Source organism: Anolis sagrei, chromosome 4 (genome assembly GCF_037176765.1).
Source record: "Anolis sagrei isolate rAnoSag1 chromosome 4, rAnoSag1.mat, whole genome shotgun sequence".
NCBI lineage: Eukaryota > Metazoa > Chordata > Lepidosauria > Squamata > Dactyloidae > Anolis > Anolis sagrei.
In genome coordinates, this window is record NC_090024.1 from 138,088,425 (window position 1) to 138,116,131 (window position 27,707).

The 27,707-nt window shown below is 41.3% G+C and overlaps 1 protein-coding gene across 2 annotated transcripts in view; it reads left to right on the forward strand.

Moving 5' to 3' along the window:
* Positions 1-27,707, forward strand: part of SORCS2 (sortilin related VPS10 domain containing receptor 2) — a 215,843-nt gene that overhangs the window by 20,646 nt on the left and 167,490 nt on the right. For both annotated transcript variants that reach the window (XM_060774105.2, XM_067467754.1), the window contains exon 2: positions 23,197-23,264. In XM_060774105.2, the coding sequence (XP_060630088.2) occupies positions 23,197-23,264 (68 nt within the window). The remainder of the gene's footprint in view (positions 1-23,196; positions 23,265-27,707) is intronic.

Consider the following 27,707-nt stretch of genomic DNA (forward strand, 5'->3'; position numbering starts at 1 on the left):
GAATCCAGGTCTTTGTGGCCAGGGGCTGTCATATTAATTCAGTTCCCCCCAAAATGATTTATATGATCACAATATTGCAAAACACTAAATTTTGCTGTCGGCTAGCAGAGCAACTTAATAGATACACCACACCGAAATATAAATCAAGAAATGCAGACAAGAGGAAGCAACGTCTGCAGGGAGAGCTAACCAGTCACTAAGCAACTAGCAGCGAGGCGCAAGCCTCCCCCCAAAGCACAGCTGCTGGGAAGCAAATTGGTGTTGAGGGGAAGTGACACAGTCACGGAAGCAGCTGTATGTGGAGGGCAGGGGGGATTTTAAAAGCTTTAGGAAATAGTGACGTCATATAGATGATCTTTTGCAAAGGCTCCTCATATTTCAGATGGTCTTCCATTGATTCTTCACCTCCAAAGTGTTACTTCCAGCTGCTTAGAGCTTAACTACATGTAATGAACCTCACATGACCTCTTTTCCCGAGCAAAGCAAATTGGGGCGAGGATACCTTGCGAGAGAGGAGAAATATGAGAGAAAGAAGTGTTTGACCCTGCCTCTGAGGGCTTATTTTCCTTCTCCAAGTCAGGTTAGTTGGGATATAGATTTGCCTGTCACATGAAAGTCAGTGTTGAGGCTAATAAAGCGTCCTGTTGCGCTCTTAAATAAAGACTATAGTCAGTTTGAGAAAATTGACTGAAATTTGCTGTGATGTCTCGAGGCTTATATAGCTCTATACTGTTATATAAAATCCAGATTATCTACTTTGAACTGAATTATATGGTATTGTAGACTCATATAATCCAGGTCAAAGCAGATAACATGGATTATCTGATTTGATAATCTGGATTATATGGCAGTGTAGATATTTCCAGATGGAATATTGCCAAATAGAAACAGGAAAGAGCCTGTGTACCTTGAATGGTTGTATAAAAGAGCGAAATTGAGCAGGTGTTGTTTATAACACAAGCAAATAACAAGCGGCACCTGCTAAAATACCTTCATTTATGCAACCATTAAAGGTACAGAAGGAACTCTCTCCAGCAGCTCTATTTCAGATTTAACACGCAAGGTTCTCAAAAGCTGGTGGAGCGCTGAGTAAAGTGATAGAACAGGCAAACGTACATTGAAAAATCCTGTTCAAAATTACTAGTTAGCACCCACAATTCCCACCTTCTCCCCTGCCTCTGACAGCTAAGCAAGAGGAAGCAAATGAACTTGCTTGGTCTTTCGTATATTTCTGCCATACATCCGAGTTCAAGGTGCTGTATAATGAAAGAAACATTTATGGCTGGTGTCATGTGAATCACCCCATTTGTCCCTGACAGCAGAGCTGGTGGCAGCATCCTTGCAGTGGAGAGGATGGGATGGAGCCTTATTTATGCTTTTCCTTTTTTTCTATGCACTTTAGCTTCACTGCTTGTCTCTGCCTGTATATTACTGCTTCTGTAGGACTTATTTTCACACCCAGCTCTCCCAGCTCCAACCTACTGACTGCCTTAACTTCTGTGAAGCAACCTTGATCACTTAAGGTACATCTTAACCAGGCATGGGCACGCTTTCTAACTTGGGGTCTGCATGGTGGGCCAGAGCAGAGTGGGCAGGTCCTGCCCTTTTCTCCCCATCCCCTTCTCTTTCGGAGGCAGAAAGTGAAGGAAAGAAGGGAAACGTTTGGATCCCAAAAGGGTTTGCTTTCGTCAATATGAGATGGTGGACAGGAGAGAAAAACTGTATCCATGAGACCCCGTATTGCCTACTCTTGATATAGAGCTGGAAGAGACCCCCAAGGGCCATCCAGTCCAACCCCCTGCCATGCAAGAAGGCACAATCAAAGCACTCCTAATGGAGGGCCTCTGCGAAAAAGCCTCCACCACACTCTGAGGCAGCCTATTCTTTTCAGTTGAATCTCTTTCCCTGCCATTTGAATCCATTGTTCTCTTGTGCCCTGGTCTCTAGAGCAGCAGAAGGTCAGTTTCCCCCCTTCTCCTCAATGGGACACCATTTGAAATCTTGAAACATGGTTCTCATGTTCCCTCTCTACCTTCTCTTCTTCCAGCTAAACATCCCCCAGGAGGAAAAGAGGAAGGAAAAAAAGGAAGAGAAGGAAGGAAGGGTGGAAGAGAATGGAGGGTGGAAAGAAAGAAGAAAGGAAAGATAAAAGGGAAGGAAGGAAGGAAGGAAGGAAGGAAGGCAGGAAGGAAGGAAGGAAGGAAGGAAGGAAGGAAGGAAGGAAGGAGAAAGAAGAAAGAGGAAAGCAGGGAGGGAAGACGGGAAGAAAAAAGAGAAGGAAGGGTGGAAGGGAGGAAAAAAAGGATGGAAGGAAGGGAGAGAGGGAGGGAAGAGAGAAGGAAGGAAAGACAAATGGGAAGGAAGGAGAAAGAGGGAAGGATGAAAGGGTGGGAGGGAAGGAAAGATAGGAGAAAGGTGGAGTTAGGAAGGAAGGGAAGGATGGAAGGAGGAAGGAAAGAAAAAAGGAAGGAAAGATAGGATGGTGAGAGAAAGGAGGGTCTGAGAAAAGAGCCTGAGGGGCCACATCCAGCCCCCAGGCCTGGGTTTGCCCATACTTGATCTACGCTGTATTTATTTATTTTTATTTATTACTAGCTTGGGGACCCGGCGTTGCCCGGGTTATTAGAGAAAGTGGGTAATGGTGGTTCTGTATGCCAAGTTTGGTCTTTATTGTTCTTTGGATAATGGCTGCATTATTTTCAGGAAGAGAGTGAAGGTACTTGAAGTCCCATCATTCATGGCCCATCCTCCTACAAACAGCAGCAGGGTATAGAGTGGGTCATGGGGGCTCTGTGTGCCAAGTTTGGTCTTTATCAGTCATTAGATGAGGGTGGCAGTGGTGTCAGTAAGTGAGTGAAGGTACTCCAAGTCCCATCATCCAAAGTCCATCCTCTTTCAAACTGCAGCAGAATGTAGAGTGGATCATGGGGGCTCTATGTGGCAGGTTTGGTCTTGATTGATCATTAGAAGAGGGTTGCAGCAATCTTTGGAAGGGAGTGGAGGTACTTGAAGTCCCATCATCCATGGTCTGTCCTCCTCCAATCTGCACCAGGATGTAGAGTGGGTCATTGGAGCTCCATGTGCCAAGTTTAGTCTTGATTAGTCATTGGCGAGGGTCTCAGTGGTCTCAGGAAGTGAGCAAAGGTACTGCAAGTCCCATCATCCATCTCCAATTTTTTCCAAACAACACCAGGACGTAACGTGGGTCATGAGAGGTCTATGTGCCAAGTTTGGTCTTGATCCGTCATTGGATGAGGTTTGCAGAGGTCTCAGAATGTGAGTGAAGGTACTGGAAGTTCCATCATCCATGGTCCACCCTTCTCCAAAACTGCAGCAGGATGTAGAGTGGGTCATGGGGGCTCTGTGTGCCAACTTTGGTCTTGATTGGTCATTAGATGAGTTTTGCAGCATCTTGGGGAGTGGAGGTACTTGAAGTCCCATCATCCATGGTCTGTCCTCCTCCAAACTGCACCAGGATGTAGAGTGGGTCATTGGAGCTCCATGTGCCAAGTTTAGTCTTGATGAGTCATTGGCGAGGGTCTCAGTGGTCTCAGGAAGTGAGTGAAGTGACTGCAAGTCCCATTATCCATTGTCAAATTCTTCCAAACCACACCAGGATGTAGAGTGGTCATGCTGGGTCTCTGTGTAAATTGTGGTCCTGATCCATCATTGTTGGCAGTTGTAATGGCCTTAGGAAGGGAGTACAGGTATTGCAAGTCCCATCGTCCATGGTGCACCCTCCTTCAAACTGCACCTGGATGTAGAGTGCGTCATGGAGACTCAGTGTGCCAAGTTTGGTCTTTATCGGTAATTGGATGAGTGGTCTCAGGAATTTCGCAAAAGTACTGCAAGTCCCATAATCCATGGTCTATCCCCAGCCAAACACACACCAGGACGTAAAGTGGGTCATGAGAGGTCTATGTGGCAAGTTTGGTCCTGATCAGACATTGGATGAGGTTAACAGCGGTCTCAGAATGTGAGTGATGGTACTGTAAGTCCCATCATCCAAAGTCGATCCTCCTTCAAACTGCAGCAGGATGCTGAGTGGGTCATGGGGGCTCTGTGTGCCAAGTTTGATCTTGATCAGACATTAGATGAGGGTTGCAGCTGTCTTGGGAAGGGAGTGGAGGTACTTCAAGTCCCATCATCCATGGTCTGTCCTCCTCAAAAGTGCACCAGGATGTAGAGTGGGTCATGGGGACTCTGTGTGCCAAGTTTGGTCTTTATCGGTAATTGGATGAGGGTTGCAGTGGTCTCAAGAATTGAGCAATGGTACTGCAAGTCCCATAATCCATGGTCCATCTCCGGCCAAACCACACCAGGACGTAAAGTGGGTCATGAGAGGTCTATGTGCGAAGTTTGGTCCTGATCAGTCATTGGATGAGGTTAACAGCGGTCTCAGAATGGGAGTGATGGTACTGCAAGTCCCATCATCCATGGTTCATCCTCCTCCAAACTGCAGTAGGATGTAGAGTGGGTGATGGGGGCTCTGTGCCAAGTCTGGTCTGTATTGGGAGTGTTCTGACCCATCCCCCGGCCTTTCCTTTCCTCTCTTTCTCATCTCGGAATCTTGCATTTGAGGCTGGCCAATCAGAGACCATATGCAAATTTCCTTCTGTCATGCCCCGTTTCTGCCATGAACCCTCTTCTCCACCAGGGGCTCCTATTGAAGCTGGCCAATCAGAGACCATATGCAAATAGCACCACAGCGGCAGCCAATCAGAACGCTGGCACATACACTTCCGCCCTCCACAATTCCTCTGTCCTATACAAACAAACACTCTTCTTTATTATATATATAGATATCAGAAGCGAACCGAGGGTACAGTTGTAATGTGTTTTTAAAAAACACAAAGTTTAAAAACTTGGCATTATACTAAATGTCCTTTGACCAGTAGCTAGCCACTTGGAGTGCCTCTAGCGTTGCTATAAGAAGGTCCTCCATTGTTCATGTTGCAGGGCTCAGACTGCACTGTAATAGGTGGTCTGTGGTTTGTTGTTCTTCACACTCACATGTTGTGGACACCACTTTGTGGACCCATTTCTGTTCAGTCTGTTCAGCGTCTTCCAAGTCACCCAGTCTTCTCTGTGCCTAGCAGGGAGTCTCTCATTCGGTATCAGCCATGGGATTAGGGTCTGGGTTTTAGCCTGCCACTTTTGGACTCTCGCTTGCTGAGGTGTTCCTGCGAGTATCTCTGTAGATCTTAGAAAACAATTTTTTGATTTAAGGCATTGGCATACACTGTAAAATGAATGCAGTTTGATACCACTTTAACTGTCATGGCTCAGTGCTGTAGAATCATGAGACTTGTATTTGGGAGAGACAACAGAACTCTTTGGTAGAAAAGGCTTCTAAAATGACAACCCTATGATTCCATTCCATTGAGCCATGGCAGTTAAAGTTGTGTCAATCTGCATTCATTTTACAGTGTAGCTGCACCCTTAGAAGCCTACAGCTGTGAACTGGGCTGCTGCTCTGTAATTGCTAGGTCCTATATTTATTTGGCTCTCTCAATTATAAAGCCTTTTCCCCACCAGCCTAGTCAGTCAAGCAGTATTATGAGCATGAAACAGTGATTTAGCGATAAAACGATAAATGGCTTCAGATTACTCGGAGTGCAGAAGCATATGGTTTCAGTCAAGCACTTTCTTTTATGTCTCTGTGATTCAAATAAACACCTACCTGCCTATCCTGCCCACCTAAGTATACCTAATCTAAATCCAGCCTTCTAATCAAAACAACAACCAGAGTTGATCCTATTTTCTCTGACTGCCACCTCCAGCTCTCATTCCCATTCCGACTGCCTTCTTTCATACATCAGTTTTTAAACAGCTTCCTTTCAAACTCTCAACAAATTACCAATCACCTCCGATTTTCCAAACACACTCCACGCTCCCAAAAGACTACTTATCTTAAATTACCTTATACATACGCAAATGTAGTTAAACAACATGCAGTATCAAAAGAAGCAATATTGAAAAATATTTTTAAGCAACAGGAGTAGTTCAGGGGGAGAAGGGCAGAATCAGGGTCTCCTTCCAGACAAGACTTCTGCCATCCCCCAATAAAGTTCCCCTTCAGACCCCACATTTCCAGTAGCATAAAACTTCAGTTGAAATGCAGCAGTAGAAGCAGTAGAACTAGAGCTTAGGCACCCAAAGAAAAGGGTCAGGCAGTTGCCAAGGAAATGCAAACACAGCAAATATGGGTTTTAGCTGTGAACAATGTTCAGTTTCTCTCTCTAGTGCTGGACATGTTGGCATTGAAATAAGTTTATTTTGAGGGGCAGAACCTTATAGGGAGGGGCAGTGCTTTGATCCCCCCAACAACATTTTTATCTAACAATGTTCATACGGATTACAAAATGTCAGTCAACCTTTCCTGAAGTCTATTCTAAATAGGATTTAGAGTTGCTAGATTAAAAACTGGATAGTGCCGCCATATCTTTAATGGATTTTTAACAGAGAGAATTTCAGTAGGTGTTGCTTGTCATACAACCAAGTAACAAGCAACTTCTGTTGAAATTCTTCTTCTGTACACTCGCTAATGGTACAAGAGCCTTTTCCAGTTGTTAGTATTATGGCAACTCTACTAAGAGTGTGTTGCCCATTGAGGGATCATACAATATGGACATGGATATTGTCATTGAAAGCTACTAGCAAAGAGTCGCTCATGTTGGAATCAAGTATCTGAGGCAAGGCTTCATTGTCCCCTTCTACATTGCCCTATGTCCCGGGATCAGATCCCAGATTATCTGCTTATTCCAGACTAGCTGTACCCGCCACACGTAGCTGTGGCCAACCTTCCTTCCCTCTTTCCTTTCCTTTTTTCTTTCCTTCTCTCCTTCCTTCCTTCTTTCCCTCTTCCCTTCCTTCCCCCCTTTTCTTTCCCTTCCTCTTTCTCCCCGTTCTTCCTTCTCTACTTATCCTTGGACTGCAACTCCCAGCAGTCCTCCTGATCTACCTACCTACCTATCTCTATCTAATCTAGCTATCTGGAGGATTGCTGGGAGTTGCAGTTCAGAAATAGGAAATTGGAAATATGCAGGAATTGGGATGACCTCAAAGAAATCCAACGAGAAGAAAGCTTGCATCTTGGAAGCAGTGCATGTGGATTATCCTCCTCTCCTAAAGGACCTGGTCTAGGGGATGCTGGGAGCTGTAGTTCAGAAGCAACTGTGGATATGCTATTGTGTGTTTTGTTCTCTGGGGGAGTCGTTTTTGCACATGCACTTTAGCATCTTTTTGCTTTTTAAGTCCCTTCTGCTGTGTTTTTCAGTGTTTTATGAGTGATGGCCACTTGTTGGCCTGATAGGTGTATTGAGACCAAATTTGGTGTCAGTTCACACAGTGGTTTTTGAGTTATGTTAATCCACAAACAAACATTACATTTTTATTTATATAGATTATATGATATTGGAGACCCATATAATCCAGTTCGAAGCAGATAATCTGGGATCAATTCCAGGGATATAGAGCAGTGTAGCTGCAGCCTAAGGGCCATTCTACACAGCCATATAGCCCAGAATATCATGGCAGATAATCCACAATACCTGTTTTGAACTGGATTATTCGAGTCCACACTGCCATATAATGTGGATTTTATACAGAGCCTGCTGTATATTAAGTATCTTCTGTGGAGGAATTAAAAGTGATACCATTTCATTTTTTCTTCATTTACTATTTTACTGTGTTTTATTATTAGCTTACGTATGATGCACTTTTTAATGTTAGACCAAGTTAAATAATGGTATCATTATTTGAAATCACATGCAACCACAATTATTTTTAAAATACTTGTGTCTTGTTTCTGAACTAGTTCAAATGGAAGAGTTCAAAAACTGAAATGTATTATTTACTAACTAGGTGCTGGTGGTTACATTTCAGATTAAGGATCTGGCAAAACCATCTCAGCCTGTTCCTCTGTCAAATTCATGGGGTTGCCAGAAATCAATAATGTATATGCACAATAGTAATAGCTAGTGTTCCTTAGGAAAATTGTAAACCAGGTTAATGATAGCTCAATTTCAAGTGCTCTGGAGGATGAGTGCCTGTTTCTTTTTGGATACTCAAACTTTCCCGACATAGCTCCTCACTCTCAGCTGCCCTTGAGAGGATATTTCTCTCCTGATGGCTTGCCAAATGCACTTTTTTTCAGTTTCCAACTTATGGCTATTCTAAGGTAACTCTGTCATTGGGGGTTCTCAGCAGAATTTGTTCAGAGGAGGTTGCTCTTGTCTTCTTCTGAGGCAAAGAGATTGCAGTTTTCCCAAGGTAGGTTTCCATAGTTGAGCAGGAGTACGAACTCTGGTCTTCCAGAGCCCTAGTCCATCTCTCAAACCACTATACCACACTGGCTCGTGCCAAACCAGCTACGTTGCAGTAATAATAACAACAACAACAACAACAACAACATAATCCCATCAAACTAAACATTATGTATGCCCCTTTACCAGTACGTCAAGTCAGAGTGTTTCAGTTATCCCTCCCAAAGTTGGTAAAAATCTGCCTATCTGTTTACATCAATGTAGTGACAGACAGAATTAAATTATATGTATATGGCTTTGAGGATACTTTGAAAAATGTATTTTTTTGTTCTTCAACCCACCAAAATAAGGTAAAGGTAAAGGTTTCCCCTTGACATTAACTCTAGTTGAGTCCAACTCTGGGGGTTGGTGCTCATCTCAGTTTCTAAGCCAAAGAGCCAGCAATGTCCGTAGACTCCTCCTAATTAATGTGGCTGGCATGATTACATGGAGTGCCATTACCTTCCCACAGTAGTGGTACCTATTGATCTACTTACATTTGCATGTTTTTGAACTGCTAGATTGGCAGAAGCTGGGGCTAACAAAGGGAGCTTACCCCATCCTGTGGATTCAAACCGCTGACCTTTCATAGAATCATAGAATCATAGAATCAAAGAGTTGGAAGAGACCTCAAGGGCCATCCAGTCCAACCCCCTGCCAAGAAGCAGGAATATTGCATTCAAATCACCCCTGACAAATGGCCATCCAGCCTCTTCTTAAAAGCTTCCAAAGAAGGAGCCTCCACCACACTCCGGGGCAGAGAGTTCCACTGCTGAACGGCTCTCACAGTCAGGAAGTTCTTCCTAATGTTCAGATGGAATCTCCTCTCTTGTAGTTTGAAGCCATTGTTCCGCGTCCTAGTCTCCAAGGAAGCAGAAAACAAGCTTGCTCCCTCCTCCCTGTGGCTTCCTCTCACATATTTATACATGGCTATCATATCTTCTCTCAGCCTTCTCTTCTTCAGGCTAAACATGCCCAGTTCCCTAAGCCGCTCCTCATAGGGCTTGTTCTCCAGACCCTTGATCATTTTAATCGCCCTCCTCTGGACACATTCCAGCTTGTCAATATCTCTCTTGAATTGTGGTGCCCAGAATTGGACACAATATTCCAGATGTGGTCTAACCAAAGCAGAATAGAGGGGTAGCATTACTTCCTTAGATCTAGACACTATGCTCCTATTGATGCAGGCCAAAATCCCATTGGCTTTTTTTGCCGCCACATCACATTGTTGGCTCATGTTTAACTTGTTGTCCACGAGGACTCCAAGATCTTTTTCACACGTACTGCTCTCGAGCCAGGCATCCCCCATTCTGTATCTTTGCATTTCATTTTTTCTGCCAAAGTGGAGTATCTTGCATTTGTCACTGTTGAACTTCATTTTGTTAGTTTTGGCCCATCTCTCTAATCTGTCAAGATCGTTTTGAATTCTGCTCCTGTCCTCTGGACTATTGGCTATCCCTCCCAATTTGGTGTCGTCTGCAAACTTGATGATCATGCCTTCTAGCCCTTCATCTAAGTCATTAATAAAGATGTTGAACAGGACCGGGCCCAGGACGGAACCCTGCGGCACTCCACTTGTCACTTCTTTCCAAGATGAAGAGGAAGCATTCGTGAGCACTCTCTGTGTTCGTCCACTTAACCAATTACAGATCCACCTCACCGTAGTTTTGCCTAGCCCACATTGGACTAGTTTCCTTGCCAGAAGGTCATGGGGGACCTTGTCGAAGGCCTTACTGAAATCCAGGTACGCTACATCCACGGCATTCCCCGCATCTACCCAGCTTGTAGCTCTATCGAAGAAAGAGATCAGATTAGTCTGGCATGACTTGTTTTTGATAAATCCATGTTGACTATTAGCGATGACTGCATTTGTTTCTAAGTGTTTGCAGACCGCTTCCTTAACAATCTTTTCCAGAATTTTGCCCGGTATCGACGTGAGGCTGACCGGACGGTAGTTGTTTGGGTCGTCTTTTTTTCCCTTCTTGAAGATTGGGACCACATTGGCCCTCCTCCAATCTGCTGGAACTTCTCCAGTTCTCCAAGAACTCTCAAAGATGGTTGCCAATGGTTCCGAAATGACTTCCGCTAGTTCCTTCAATACTCTTGGGTGTAGTTGATCTGGCCCTGGGGACTTGAACTCATTAAGAGCGGCCAGGTATTCCTGGACGACTTCTTTCCCAATTTGGGGTTGGATGTCCTCCAATCCCTCACCCACTCCATCTTGCTGAGGTTGAAGACTCTCTTTTTGTGAGAAGACCGAGGCAAAGAAGGCATTAAGTAGTTCTGCCTTTTCCCTATCCCCTGTCAGCATTGCCCCATCCTCTCCTCGAAGAGGTCCTATCGCCTCCTTGTTTTTCCTTTTTCTACTGACATAAGAATAGAAGCGCTTTTTATTGTTTTTAATGTCCCTGGCAAGTCTGAGCTCGTTTTTTGCTTTAGCCTTGCGGACCTTTTCCCTACAGGTGTTGGCTATTTGTTTGAATTCTTCTTTGGTGATTTCTCCCTTTTTCCACTTCTTGTGCATGTCCCTTTTGTGTCTTAGCACAGTTAGAAGTTCTTTGGACATCCATTCTGGCTTCTTTGCACTTGTCCTATTTTTTCTCTTTGTTGGCACGGTTTGCAATTGCGCCTTGAGTATTTCACTCTTGAGAAATTCCCATCCATCCGTAGCTCCCTTGTCTTTTAGTATCTGTGTCCACGGAATGCTGCTCAGCGTTTCCTTCATTTTTTGGAAATCAGCTCTCCTAAAGTCCAAAATGCGGGTTTGACTTGTCTTAGTTTCGGCCTTCCTTTGTACCTCAAATTGCAGGAGCACATGGTCACTTGCCCCTAAGGATCCTACCACTTCGACCGCATCGATCAGGTCCTCCGCATTTGTTAGGATGAGATCAAGAGTAGCCAATCCCCTTGTTGCCTCTTCTACCTTCTGGACCATGAAATTGTCTGCAAGGCAAGCGAGGAATTTGTTGGACCTTGTACTCTTGGCCGAGTTTGTTTTCCAGCAAATATCGGGTCAGCAAGTTTCCAGTCAGCAAGTTCTGTAGCATAGCGGTTTAACCCACTGTGCCACTGCAGCTTTGAGGATACTTTGAAAAATGTATTTTTTGTTTCCAACCCACTCAAATATACCCTGAAAATTAGGTGAAAATGAAATGGAAATGCAATAGAGGTATCACAGAGGCCTCCAGAAAATCAATTTTGGGTATATTTTATAGCATATACAATATCTTTAAGTCAGATCATCTTAAACATATGCTCCAAATTGGCTGGAAAATCATGTTTTTGCATGATGCAGTAATGAATAAACAAAGCGTTAGAAACTTCATTTTATTTATATGCATGGACATTAATACAGCAAATTTGGGCTCAAAAAGGTAGGCAGAAATCTGATTATTTTATTGCCTGTGATCGCATATTTGAAAATGAATGCTATGAATGGCGACAGGAGAGATAAGTATATGAAAAGCAAAAAGCCAGATCTTCTCAGGCAATTCATTACATGATTATAATGAATTGCCTGAGAAGATCTGGTTTTTTTCAAAGCTAAGATGAACTAAATGAAAGTGAACAACCAGGAATGTTAACTGAAATTATAACAGTTTCTGTTATTTGCAAGGAGGAGCAAGGAGGTCTATTACTCTTTTCTGATTAGCTGTTATAAAAACTCAATAAAATACTAAAATACAAAATGGGATATGCATACATCTCTACGCAACACTGGCTACAGCATTCCCTAGAAAAAAAATACCTCAGTAGAGGTCTGGCTGATTATTCTTCAGTGTTTGAACATAGACTAAAAGGGGAAAAATGTATAATATGTGGCTCATGGACTAAAACATAAATAGTCCATAAACAAAGCTTATGAAACAAGAAGTACCATTTGCCCCAGAAATATTATTGTCTCAGTTGAAACATTACTCAACACAATACCTGAATTTAGCTATGTGGAAGTAAAAGTAAAGATTTCCCCTTGACATTAAATCTAGTCAAGTCCAACTCTGGAGGGTGATTCTCATCTCCATTTCTAAGCCGGAGAGACGATGTTTTGCGTAGACGCGTCCAAAGTCATGTGGCTAGCATGACTACATGATGTGTCATTACCTTCCCATCGAAGTGGTATCTATTGATCTACTCACATTTGCATGTTTCCGAACTTCTAGGTTGACAGAAGCAGGGGCTAACAATAGGAGCTCACCCCATCTCGCAAATTTGAACTGCCAACATTCCAATCAGCAAGTTCTGCAGCTTAGCGGTTTAACCCGCTGTGCCACCACAACCCCTTACGGTGCATAAGCCAATATGTAAAAAAAAAAATCAAATCATAACTTAAATCTGAAAATAAATGTATTTTCATCATTTTTGCTTGGAAGAACAAGACCTTTGACAGGCTGTAAAGATCAGTGTTAGATCTCTTTGTTTGAAGACAGCTTGTTAAAAGCTGTCTAGAACACCTGATCTCAGAACAGTAGGGTTGAAAGCTATCAAATGATGAGAAAGAAAGGATGGTTTTGCTTTCCAACGTGTGTAAAGAATGCTTATTTTAGGCATGAGTGGGGCAAACAAATACGTTAATGAAATGCATTTAACAAACCTTTGTTTTAATACATTATATTAAAGGATTTTCATGTTTGCTCAAGCTCATAATTTTGGGAAATGCTTCCCAAGCGCTTAAAAAGTGCATGCCAATACATATGGCTATGCATGATATTCCTAGGTTCATGGTAATTTCCTTGATTACCAAAAGGATGGTAAAACATCAAAAACATCCGGGCGTCCTTGGGCAAGGTCCTTGCAGACAGCCAATTCTCTCACACCAGAAGCGACTTGCAGTTTCTTAAGTCACTCCTGACACGGAGTGTTCAGTGGCAATTGGTAAAAGAGCATCTTTCTAAATCAAGAGGTTGTGTGCTCCTTAGAAACAGATCTAAGGAGTTTGTGCAGCTGAAACTGTCGTGTGAGTAAAACTACATTACTAGCAATCTTAGAGAGAGGATGTTGTTGTGCATTAACTTCTGGCAGTAAAGCAAAGGCAGTGCACACAGATCAGCGTTAGAAGCTGTTTACAAGAAACATAGTAGCCCTTTTTCTTTATGGTTGGAAGGTAGCAAAGGCAACAGAAAGATTTAGCAGTTTTGTAGTTAAATAAGCAGTGTAGGAAGCAACACTTCTGGATATTCTGCCTGTTGAATGTCTTAAAAGGGGCAGAACACCAGAACTCTTAGATCTGGCGCATGTTCCCTCCCATCAAATTGGCTTCAACTTAAGCAGGGCCATCTTATATGCTCAATGCAACTTACTGCCAAATAAGCATGCTTAGGATAGATTGCAGGCAGCCTTCATTGTTCGATGGCTCAATAACTATAGCTATCATAATAATTTTTAGGGCATGATCATATAGTAAGCGTCAAGCTGACAACTACGCAGGAGTGTTGGTCTAATTTTGCAAAATAATTTTAGGGGAGCTCAGCCCCCAAGTCTAATTTTGGAGCAGCTCAATCTCTCTGCTTTCCCATTCCAGGATCCCTTAATGTACAGAGGTGCTTGAACAAAGTACAATAGTCTCCGTTTAGTTATTTTGGCTTCTGGTGACAATTTGGGCTTGGTTCACTCTGGTTCACCATTTATTTTTCTTTGGCCCCACCTACACTGCCATTTTAAGACTTGCTTTTAATTCCTTTCAGCTTTTCTCTTTCTCCAGCTTTCACAGCCATGCATAGAAACTAGAAATACTGTGGAATGGAATGGAAGATTCTGAATTTGGTATTCTATAATCTAGTTTTGCATTTAAACATCTAGTTTTTTTCTAGCTGACCTTCCAAGTTTTAATATACTTCTTTATCAACTAGTCACATCTTGTCAATCCAAGTGAATCCACTCAAGTACAATTGCCATCTTGAGAGTTTTCTTCTGCCTTGAGAGTTTTCTTCTGCCTTGAGAGGGGAGGAGGGGTGGTTTCAGATTTTTCCAGTTGTCACCAGCCATGACAAAAGTCCTGCTCACCGTTTCCAAGACTATATCATAAGTGTCAGATGTAGCGTCTACTGTATCTTCTGACTTCTCCAGCTTATGCTGTTGCTTAGTAACAAAGATTTGTGCTGAGCATATGCCATGGCATCGTGTGTCATCAACTATAGACTAAAATGGGTTCCATTAATATAATGATGAAGCAACAGCTAGACATTCCACTTCATGTAACTAAAAAATCTTCTCCCAAAAGAAGTGATACAATCAGAGAAATCAGTTGGCAAAGTCTGCCAAACAAAGGTATGACCCCCCCCCCCCCAAAGACTACCTTATATATAAGCCATCACTTAAATCTTTTTCTTACAAAAGTGATATGGAGCATCTTTAGAGCTATCCTTGATCCCCCAACTGTCATATTAGACCTTGAGAAGATGGTTGTGGTGTGTTTTCAAGTTGTTTTCAACCTATGGTGAACCTATCACAGGGTTTTGTTGGCTATCGTGTGCCTTCAAGTCATTTCCATCAGATTCCCACCCTTGGGAACAGCATGTACTTCATTGTACATTTAAAATTGTGTGCTAATGTTTTTATGTTAAACCACTTTGAGTCTCCCTCTGGAGAGATAAAGTGGGTTAAAATAATAATAATAATAATAATCCCCCCATCGGGTGCCACCATGTCATTGGCGGGGAGAGTGGGGTGGGGAGGGTGGGTTAACTGCTTCTATGATGTTGACAGCTGTACTGGCAGTAGTGTAAACTACCAGTAGGTTCAACCAAGCCAGAGTGGTCTCAACTGAGAAGCAGAACTAAGTACACCCAACCCATTTAAATATGCTGAAACAAACTCTAAAGAAGTCCATACTGGCTTGGTCATCGCCCAGGATAATAAGAACTGTGGTGAACGCTTCTCCTGGGCACCTGTCAACAAGTGGGCTACAGGAACCAGGACCCACTGATTAGCAACCAGGGCATGGTCTTGTAGGGCAACTGGAAGCAAAACAACTACAGAAGCAGCAGAAATTTTCAGTCACAGAATTGAACTGTCATGAACTGCTATTACAGATCGGAACCCCGGAAACGTCAGCACTTGAAAACAATTGGCACTGACAAAATTACCATCTGTCAGCTGCAAAAGTCTACCCTACTTGGATCTGCACGCATTATTTGCCAATGCATCACATAGTCCTAAACACTTGGGAAGTGTCCACCGTGTGATCAAATACAAAAGCCAGCATCGTGATATTGTTTGCTGTGAACTAATCTTGCTGTGTATCAAATAATAATAATACATTTAACTATAACAACAATAACAATAATGAAAAAATATTTTAAGGATGGGGTTTTTTCATGTCAATAGTGACTTGAGAAACTGCAAGTCGCTTCTGGTGTGAGAGGATTGTCCGTCTACAAGGGCGCTGCCCAGGGGATGCCCAGATGTTTTGAAGGATAGAGTGAACTGCTTTGTTGTTCTCTGCATACTATCCCATCAAAGATTTTTGGTGACATGATTTAAGAAGGATTTGGCACAGTGGGTTGCTGTCAGTGAAAGGATCATGTGTTCCTTTTTAAAAATAAGTTCTGGGATAAAATATCAAGGGAATTTGCATTGATTATTGGTATTATTCCAGAAGGGAAAGACTGCTATTGTGAAGTGTATATTCCTTACCAAGTGATAACAGTGAATTGCCGAACAGTAAGGCAATTTTAAATAGAAAGACACACTGTCATGTATCAATAAAATATCAGGATATGCTATTCTTGGGCACTGTTGCCAGGTTTTCCACCTTCATGTCAACAATAGAGGATTGCTTTGGGAATTGGGTTGGACTTGGAAATATATTAGAAACACTGTGTGTTTGGGCTCCAACACTTCTTGTTTGCGTTAACGTTTTTCTGCACAATAGTTTACCAGGTATGACATTAGCCAGAAGGTACAGAGAGCAAGAATGAAGATAGAGTGATGTTTGTTGATAAATTGAGGATCCTTATGCAGGACTCTCCTTCTTCAAGCTAAAAAAAAAAACTGTATTGTCAAAGGTTTTCATGGCTGGAATCACTGGATTGTTGTAGGTTTTTCGGGCTATATGGCCATGTTCTAGGAGCATTCTCTCCTGACGTTTCGGCTACATCTATGGCAAGCATCCTCAGAGGTTGTGAGGACCTCGAAACCTCTGAGGATAAAAAAAAACCTGTTTATGAATTAGATCTAAATTTTCACCAAGACACATGTCTGGTGTTTGGCTGATCTAAATCTTCATATTGGGCATTCACGTACATTTTCTAAATTCGGGGGAATTCAGACACCTTTTTCTCCCTCTCAGACATTTTTAATGGGGGGAGGAGGGTTAGAGACCCACAAATAGTATTCCACTTGTGAATCCTTGGATTACATTGATATTGTTTCTTTTATGTCAACTGTTTGAAGCTGTCAGCAATGGTAGCAAATATTGTAACAGTGGCAGGCATCGCCTAATGAATACGTGTAGCCAGGCATCTGATCCTTTACTTGTTAGTAGTCTGGGAAGAGAGAGGGATGAAAGGGGAAATGAACAGCTGCCGAGGCCTAATGAGAGTCGGGGAGCTGCTGGTGGTGGGGAGAGGAAGAATGCCATCTTGAGCAATCTGATGTGTCAAAGGAGGGACGCTTTCCCCACTGAACAGTGTTTTATTATTTTATGCGAGCTGTCTTGAGTCCTTCTGGACTGAAAGGTGAAGACAAATAAAATATGCCGATAATAGGTGTCTAAGGGAGCTAGGGTGTGGGGTAGTACAGTTACATTGTCATTATAGAACTGGGAAGACCGGGCTTCAGCACTTACTTCACCAGCAAGTTCAGTAGTTAACTTTGGGTTAGTGTTTCTTAGCATACTCTACCTCACAGTGTTATTGTTACGATAAAATTGAGATGTGTAATAATCTTTATAGTCCTGAGTTTTATCAAGAACAGACAAGATATTTCTTAAAATGTATTGTTGAAAGCTTTCATGGCTGGAATCACTGGGTTGCTGTGAGTTTTCCAGCGTATGGCCATGTTCCAGAAGCATTCCCTCCTGATGAAATAATCAGCTCCAACTAATCACCTCCCAACAAAGGATTTCCCCAGGCAGTAAGAATCCAGGCCTTGAAACTGCCAGACCATTCAATGCTAATCAAGGTGGCCAATTGAAACATTTACACCTACCTCAAACAGACAAGAGTTCCTCGGTTGTTGTAGGTTTTTTTTTTTCGTCGTGTCAGTAAACGACCTGAGAATCTGCAAGTCGCTTCTGGTTTGAGAGAACTGGCCGTCTGCAAGGACGTTGCCCAGGGGATGATTTGATGTTTTATCCTTGTGGGAGGCTTCTCTCGTGTCCCCGCATGAGGAGCTGGAGCTAAGAGAGGGAGCTCATCCGCCTCTCCCTGGATTCGAACCTGTGACCTGTCGGTCGTCGATCCTGCCAGCACAGGGATTTAACCCACTGTGCCACGGGGGCTCATGGCTTTTCGGGTTATATGGCCATGTTCAAGAAGCATTCTCTCCTGATGTTTTGCCTGCATCTATGGCAAGCATCCTCAGAGGTTGTGAGGTCACCGCCTCCGAGGATGTCTGCCATAGATGCAGGCGAAATGTCAGGAGAGAATGCTTCTAGAACAGGGGTCCTCAAACCTTTTAAACAGAGGGCCAGGTTACAGTCCTTCAAACTGTTGTAGGGCAATATTATAATTTGAAAACAATGAACAAATTCCTATGAACACTACACATATCTTATTTGCAGTGCAAAAAAACACTTAAAAACAATACATTAATTAAAATGAAGAACAATTTTAACAAATATAAACTTATTAGTATTTCAATGGAAAGTGTGGGCCTATTTTTGGCTGATGAGATAAGATTGCTGTTGTGGTTGTTATGTGCTTTCAAGTCATTTCAGACTTAGGTTGACCCTGAGTGAGGGCCGGGTAAATGACCTTGGAGGGCCGTATCTGGCCCTCAGGCCTTAGTTTGAGGACCCCTGTTCTAGAACATGGCCATATAGCCCGAAAAACCTACAACAATCCAGTGATTCCAGTCATGAAAGCCTTCGACAATACATTAGACAAGAGTTCTTTTCTCCCATCTTGGACATTCCACAGATATATAAATGCTATTTTCCTAGTTTCCGACAGACCTCACAACCTCTGATCATACCTGTCATAGATACAGGCAAAATGTCAGGAGAGAATGCTTCTGGAACATGGCCATACAGCCCAGAAAACTCACATCAACCTTATTTCTTAAAACATGTAATGGCCAATTCCTTTTATTTGCTAAAATAATGGAAATAAGACTTAAACATAAATTTAAAACAATACAAAATATATGGAATTTATTTTAGAGTTTTATCTTACATATGAAATTTGTTATTTGTAAGACCACTAGGCCATGAAAAAGGTCCTTTAAGCATCATAGAGTTTTATTAATATAAAAAGAATGACATAATAAAACCACCGATCTAAAAATTCAGCGGTCTTACACCAACAAAATAAAAATAAAGATGCAAATGCAAAAGCTTGCATAATTAGAGTGCAAAACATTATGGTGACTATAGTAGTGAATATGATTTCTTGGAGTCACAAGAAAAATTCTTAAGGACAGGAAAGCCAGAAAAGGAAGGTCAGCATTTTTAGAATATGCAGAATTCAAGGCTCTGTTGGAAAATATTCCTCCTCCTTCCTTGTTGGCCCTTTAAGCCGTTCACCATCTGATTTTTAAAGTGTGGGTTAGTTGGAAAATTGAGAGATTTGTTGCTTGACTAGCAGCAATATGCAGCACTGTTGGAATTAAGCATGTTAATGATCCTTCAATTTTATCTTCTCTGGAAGATGAGTGATTATCTCAAATGTCACTCACATTCCTCATAAGTCTCATTTGCCCTTGAGATACTCCGCCTCTTTTGATGGCTTCCTGAGCACACTACTTGGTGTTAATGACTTTCAACAAAATTCCTTAGTTACTTCATACTGGCCAAGAACACCTTATTCCTCTTACATGTCAACTCTGGCCCTGTTCTACATTTTTCCTGGCCAAAAAATTATTCGGAGGAAGTGTGCCATTGCTTTCCCATTAGGCATAGAGAATGGGACATGTCCAAGGTGTCCTAGTGGAGTTCCTTTTCAGAACAGGGATTTGAACCCTGGTACCCAGAGTTGCAGTCAAACATTGGACTAGAATAATAGAATCATAGAGCTGGAAGAGACCTTGTGGGCCATCCAGTCCAACCCTCTGCTATGAAGCAGGAAAGTCACATTCAAAGCACCCCTGACAGATGGCCATCCAGCTTCTGTCTAAAAGTCTCTTAAAAAAGGAGCCTTCACCACACTCCGGGGCAGAGAGTTCCACTGATGAACAGCTCTCACAGTTAGGAAGTTCTTCCTCATGTTCAGGTGGAATTTCCTCCCCTGTATACTATAATGCTAAACTCTAGAATCCATTTTGCCAAATAAGATGTACATTTATCAATAAATCATCATGTTCATTTTTAAATAATTATTTTTTCTTAAACACAACTTACATGGTAGCATTCAGACAATAAGGCCAATTATTTTTCCAAAAATACCTGCATTTTATTGGTAAGAGGTTTTGTAGAATGCTTTTTGTACAATATGTTGTGGAAGGCTTAAGTCTTCCAAAACTATTTTATTAATGGATTAGACTCAGGGCACATTATGCAGCTCAGAATCGGCATGAATAAGGCCAGTTCCAAGATGGATTGAAGCCAAACAAGAGTGACCTGAACCACTTTGGTGGCGGGACACCAACCCAACTGCCTGCAGGGCTAGGCATGAAATCAGGTTCTACCCTTTCTGCACCCATGATTTCCCCCTAGAGATGAAAGATGTTTCCATGACTATAATTTCCCAAATTTTAATCTCTTAACATTCCATATTTACATTTTCCAAGCATTATTAGATTTTCCTAATTACTTCTCTAGGTGCATATACAAAAATATATAAAAACCTATTTTTATGGTATTGGTTTGATTTGTTCCGATGATTATTTGTTAGTTTGCCGAATATTTCTGTTACAAACAATTCATATGATTTTGTTACTAAATTCATGTGATATTTCTCTTCATCTATATCTATATGCCAAATTTGGCAACAAAACGTCTCACAACACCAGGAGTGACCATCATTCAAAAATTATGATGTTGTCGTTTGGGAGTTGTAGTTGCTGGGATTTATAGTTCACCTATAATCAAAGAGCATTCTGAACTCCAGTTGAACCAAACTTAGCACACAGGACTCCCCTGACCAAAAGAACACACTAGAAAGGTTTGGTGGGCATTGACCTTGAGTTTTGGAGTTATAGTTCACCTACATCTAGAGAGCACTGTGGACTCAAACAATGATGGATCTGGACCAAACTTGGCACGAATACTCCATATGCCGAAATATAAACACAGATGGAGTTTGGGGAAAATAGACCTTGACATTTTGGAGTTGTAGTTACTGGGATTTGTAATTCATCTACAATCAAGGAGCATTCTGAACCCCACCAACGACAGAATCGGGGCAAACTTCCCACACAGAACCCCATGACCAACAGAAAATACTTAAGGCCATCCAGTCCAACTCCCTTCACCAGGGCAAGAAAACGTAACCAAAGCCCTCCTGACAAAGAGCCATCCAGCCATAGATACAGATTGATATATATGACTCACACACACATATGTATATGACAGATATAGTATAGATTTGAAAGGGACCCCTAAAGAAGGACAATTATATGTTGCATGTTCCAAAGTAGGCAAACCAGGCAATCTCTACATCAACACTGTCAAATAAACAACAAGAAATACTTTTAACCTGCAAACATCAAGACGTAACATATATTAGAAACCAACACTTTCTCATTACTTTATTCTCCAGCTCATGAGACTGGACCACAGCAGCACGTGGCAGGGGACTGCTAGTTATATATGTTCAAAGAATGTTAAGAACTTCACATTATCTGCATCTTGTATAATTCTTTTACCTAAAGCCAAAATATACTCTGTAATCAATTGATATTTATATTTTGTAATTTATCATCTATTTGCTCTATTATGATGTATTTGCTGGAGCTTTTCATTCCTCTTGCTTGTAATAAACTCATTGAAGACCATTGTTTTAAATAGCTGAGGTTTTCAGAACTATTAATTTGTGGCATTAATCTCAGTGGAGAGGCGAGGAAGCTAATACCTCATACCAGTTTTCTCAATCTTCCTAATGCTGTAACCCCTTAATACATGTTGTGGTAACCTCCAACCATAACATTATTTTCATTGCTACTTCATAACTGTAATTTTGCTACTGTTATGAATCGTAATGTAAATATCCAATATACAGGATGTATTCATTGGACCAAATTTGGCACAAATATCAGATATGACCAAATTTGAATACTGATGGAGTTGAGGGGGAGTGGTTTTGTCATTTGGGAATTGTAGTTGTGGGACTTATAATTCACCTACAATCAAAGAGCATTCTGAACCCCACCAACGATAGAATTGGGCCAGACTTCCCACACAAAACCCACATGCCTTGAAGGGACTCGCTGGCGCAAGCCTCCCTCCAGCCTTGCACGCTCTCTCTCACCCACACATGTGCATGACTCTGCCATACGCAGAGCACGCCTGCTCTCCTCTCCCTGCTTGGAGTTTCAGAAACAGCCCTCTCCTTGGCTGTGAGGCTGGCCAGTCACGGTGGAGGAAGGCTTTTGGAGGGAGGATTTGCCAACTGTTTCCAAAAAGGAAGAGAAGGACAAGCAGAGAGATCTTCAGCCTTCTCTGCCAAAGACCATCAGAAATATATGCTTTCTGATGGTCTTTGGTGACTCCTCTAAAACCCTCTCGTAAACCTCCAGGGGTCCTGTCCCAGGTTGAGAAACGCTGCCTTATACTCTTATACTATATTTTCAATAATTCTCCCAAGAAGAGGTTATTTTATTGTTCAGTTAGCATTATTTTGATCTTTAATATACTTTGTAAATTGTGGATGCAAGGGTGACTTGGAAAGCACAATAATAATAATAATAATAATAATAATAATAATAATAATGCGGTATTGCCAGATCTCTTCCTTCCATTTTGTTATTTTAGCTGTTTCAAAAGTTTTTATTATAAAATTATCTCTTTGTCCCCCTCTATAAATATGATAGATACTGTTGGGATTGTTTGAAATTTTTAAAAAAATGAATAACAAATATTTGTATAAGTCTTTGTAAGTGCTCTTTTAAGAAGGGACCAAATTTTAATTTTCCAATGAAGTAATTTCTTAAAAATTATAATTTCTAATAATAAATTGATTGAGAGACGTGCCTCATATTAGTCTCAAAAATGTGAAACCTGGTGGTCATAGGATTGTATCTATATTTTTATTAGTAAACAGACAGTTGCCTTTTTGAACTGATTTATAATTCTGAGCATCTTGAGGAAATATTTTAATAGCAATTTTAAAACAGAAATGGCTTTTTCTGTGTTTGTAAATATAATACAGTGTGCATTGAACATTAATTCCTTGGATGTTTGTTACATATGTGTTAGAGATTGTGCTGTTATAACAAACAGAAAAGGAAATAGTGGACACCCTCCTTTTTGTTAATGATATTCATTTGGAATCAATGTTATTAACACTAATTAAGGATGTTGAATTTTGATGCAACCTTGAAATCGATGAAATAAAATAATTTGTATTGTTTGTAATAATCTAAATATCTAATACAGTTCACCTGATCTAAAGCTTTATATATAAAGTGTATTCATATCTTATTGCACCTGATAAATCCTTTCCCGACATAAAAGCAATTTAATTATGCTATGAAAGAATTTATTCTCTTGAATAGTGCTTTTTTATGATGCTGTACATTATTTTGGTTGTCTGGCATCTATATCTGAGTTTTCTTTTTCATTTGTTTTCTTTAGGTTATTCTGATCCTCACCAAGTATTACCACTCTGATATGGGCAAAGTATTGGAGAGTTCATTGTGGAGGTATGTTTCTTGATATAAATGTATGTACCTTGCTTGAATATGAAGAAATTGGGATTGTTTTGTGGTTCTTTTTGAACTTCTGAATTGCCAGATTGTAAAGGATCAGCCAGTCTATGGTCTGTTTTCACAGAAGATGCTATGGGTTGTGCTTCTAAATATTGAGTGAAGAAAAACTTAAACAGGTTTTAATGCATCAGGGCAAAATATGCAGTTTTCCCAAGACTGTACAGTGGAGTAGTAGAAATCATGAGATTTGCTGATTAATATATTTATTTTTTAAGGGACCGTGTTGGCACAGAAGGTTAAACCTCTAAGCTGCACACCTTGCTGATCAGAAGGTCAGCAGTTTGAATCCACAGATGGGGTGAGCTCCTGTTGTTAGCCCCAGCTTTTGCCAATCTAGCAGTTTGAAAAAAATGCAAATGTGAGTAGATCAATAGGTACTGCTTTTGCGGGAAGGTAATGGTGCTCCATGCAGTCGTGCTGACTTTGGAGGTGTCTATAGACAATGCCGGCTCTTTGGTTAGAAATTGAGATGAGCACCACCCCCCAGAGTCGGACATGACTAGACTTAATATCAAGGGTAACCTTTACCTTTTATATTTATTTTACCTGCCTCTTCTTGTGCAAGTAAATACAGCAACAAATAGATACATGACACAGTTAAAAATACGAACACTAATTAAAAATACATTAAAATGCAGTTAAAAGGGCATAATATCAGTTTTAAAAGCATACATATTAAAAACAACCAATTCATAATTTAAAACCCATCTGGGTAGACTTGCTGAAGAGAATGATCTTTAATGATGTTTTCAATGCAGACAGCATATCTATTCCACAATGTGGGGGTGGCTGATGAAAAGGTCCTCTGATTAACAGCTGTCATCTTAATTCTGGCTAACTTAAGTGAATATTCTGTAGAAGACTTGAGTGTCCAGGACACGTTATATGGAGAAGGCAATCTTCTAGGTAACCTGGACCCAAAGCATGCAGGACTTTAAAGATCCTACAAAACCAACACTGTGTATCTTGCCTAGAAACTAATTAGTAAAAGGTTCACTCCTAGACATACCAGGACGCATTCTGGCTGCCATGTTTTGCACTAATTGAAGTTTTCAAACATGGTACAAAGGTACCCCTATGCCCAACTTTGAAGTTGCCAGTGCATCTGCTACCATCTTTAGATCATCTAGCTCTTGAAAGGGGGCACAGTTGGTGTATCAGCTGAAGCTGATAATATGTACTCCTGATCATCATATATATGAAGATATGGGCTGTCATTTGTACCCAGAGGCACCCCAAGCTGAGAACACAGTCTTTCAGGAGAAGTGTAATCCCATTCAGACTGTTTGTGCCCTCTCTTAGAAACATTTTGGCTTGTTGACGCATGCATTGAATCTTGATTTCAGGATAAAAGGTAAAGGTTTCCTCTTGACATTAAGTCTCATCGTGTCTGACTCTGGGGGGTGGTGCTCATCATCATTTTTAAGCTGAAGAGCCGGCGTTGTCTGTAGACACCTCCAAGGTCATGTTGCCTGCATGACTGCATGGAGTGCCATTACCTTCCCACCGGACTGGAACCTATTGATCTACTCACATTTGCATGTTTTCAAATTGCTAAATTGGCAGAAGCTGGGGCTAACAACAGGAGCTCACCCTGCTCCCCTGGATTCGAACCTCTGACCTTTTTGGTCAGCAAATTCAGCTGCTCAGCGGTTTAACCTGTAGCATCACCAGAGGCTCTGATTTCAGGATACCATTCATATTATCCAGGGATTGTTTAAGAAAACCATTCTGTTTTAAAACTCTATTGAAGCTGTTTTTCTGTTCTCATTCCTTTAAAAAAAGGCAAGAAAACAGTTTAGAGGTCTTCCTCTGATCCAGAATAGCCACAAAATGGTACAGATTATTATTCTGACTAAAGATACCACACCAAATTGCAATACTTTTGAACTTGTTTCAACAGTTTTTATGGGAAGTTTTAATAATACATTAAAAAATTTATGGCATCTATAAATTGAAAGTTTCTTGGCAGGATTTGTAGTTTTTAAATTGATGTACATAGTGATGAAAGTTCAATGTGGTGAATGTGATGTTACTGGAAAAAGATATTTAGCTCTTCTCAGTATAGTATGATCTTTGTATCCATGGGGAAATATGTTCCAACTCACACACACTCCCTATGGCTCTCTGAAACCACAGATAATAGCGGACCCAATATTTTGACTGTACTTGGACTGGAATCTTGCTATGGAATCACACTGGAGAGCATAGAGGGGCCAACAAAGACTTTCAGCCTCATCAGATGGGGTAGTTTTCAGCGCCATGCTCTGGTTCCTCTATAGTTTTACAACAGAGCCTGCGTGCTCCCATCCTAAGATGTAAAACTATTTCAGGTGGTGCTCCTTTGTAAAACCTTTGCATGTGACCGTGGCAGCAGTATGGAAGCTTTTAATAATTTAGAAGAGATGTTATCAGAACATGGGTAACTGAGACAAGACAACCTATGCGCATGAGGGGCTGCAGTTGTCAATTTACAAGTTGCACCTAGTGAAAGGATTTTTTAATCAAATTAGCAACATGGAAGGATGGATCAAACCACATCCCCAGACTATGGACCCTTGGCCTTGTTGGTGGGAATTTATAGAAACTGGAGTTCAAAATAATCTGAAAGACTGTAGATTCCGCTTTTCTATTTGCTGAAAAATATACTGTCGTAGACAAATAATTTTCACACCATATGTATTGTCGAAGGCTTTCATGGCTGGAATCACTAGGTTCTTGTGGGTTTTTTCGGGCTATAGGGCCATGTTCTAGAGGCATTTCTCCTGACGTTTCGCCTGCATCTATGGCAAGCATCCTCAGAGATAGTGGCAAGCATCCTCACCACCTCTGAGGATGCTTGCCATAGATGCAGGCGAAACGTCAGGAGAAATGCCTCTACAACATGGCCCTTTAGCCAGAAAAAACCCACAGAAACCTAATTTTCACACCATTATTTTCTAAATCAACATTGCCTCTATTTTATCTGAGCAAAGCATTGGGGATGTGGGACCCTTTTTTAGTCCGTTACACGCATGTAGACAGTGCACCACTAACAAGGCTGAGCCAAGATTTGAAAGTGTTTGCACCATGTGTCCTCGCTCTGTAATTAAACCTGCATGGCTGGACAATGGGAAATATTTTTGTAGTGGCTGTTTTGTCTTTAAAATTGAAAAATGTACAAAGGTCTTTGAAATGATACTGGAAATAGCAAAAATAGCCTTTTAATCAAGGTGAAAGAAGAAAACGCAAAAGCTGGGTTGCAGCTAAACATAAAAAATCAAGATTATGGCAACAAGAATGATTGACAACTGGGAAATAGAGGGAGAAAATGTGGAGGAAGTGACAGACTTTGTATTTCTAGGTGCAAAGATTACTGCAGACACAGACTGCAGCCAGGAAATCAGGGGACGCTTACTTCTTGGGAGGAGAGCAATGTCCAATCTAGATAAAATAGTGAAGAGTAGAGACATACATGGCAACGAAGATCCACATCATTAAAGCAATGGTATTCCCCATAGTCACCTACAGATGTGAGAGCTGGACCATAAGGAAGGCTGAGTGAAGGAAGATAGACGCTTTTGAACTGTGGTGTTGGAGGAAAGTGCTGAGAGTACCTTGGACCATGAGAAGACCCAACCAGTCCATACCCCAGGAAATAAAGCCCGACTGCTCATCGGAGGGAATGATAGTAGAGGCAAAAATGAAGTACTTTGTCCACATCAGGAGAAGAAAGAAAAGCTTAGAGAAGACAATGATGCTGGGGAAAATGGAAGGAAAAAGGAAGAGGGGCCGACCAAGGGCAAGATGAATGGATGGGATCCTTGAAGTGACTGGATTGACCTTGAAGGAGCTGGGGGTGGTGATGGCTGACAGGGAGCTCTGGCGTGGGCTGGTCCATGAGGTCACGAAGAGTCGGAAAGGACTGAACGAATGAACAACAAATAGCAAAAGTGGCATTAGAATATTCTATACACAGGTATCAAAACTCTGCTGAAGGGAGTCTTTTTGTGTCAAGTGGTGGCAAGTTCATTGGACCGTGAACCCCCTTCAGGTTTTAGGTGGATTTTGGATAGAGCTCTCCAAGGTGCTATTCCCAAGATATATTTAAGATGGCTCCCTTAAATTCTTGATTAAAATGTATAACAGGCTGGACATAAACTGCCATATAATGTGTTTTGGAACTAAATTGTATGGTCAGTGTTTAGACCCATATGATAAAGTTTAATAGCATTGAACTGCATTGTATGGTTCTACACTGACTATGTAATGCAGTTCCAAATTCAGCCTTAGATTCACTGCCTTCCTACTGTGGGAGTCATTCAATATTAATTGATTTGTATCAAGATGATATTATATGATATCTAGTGATTTGGAAAGTTTTCTTCGCCCTTAGGA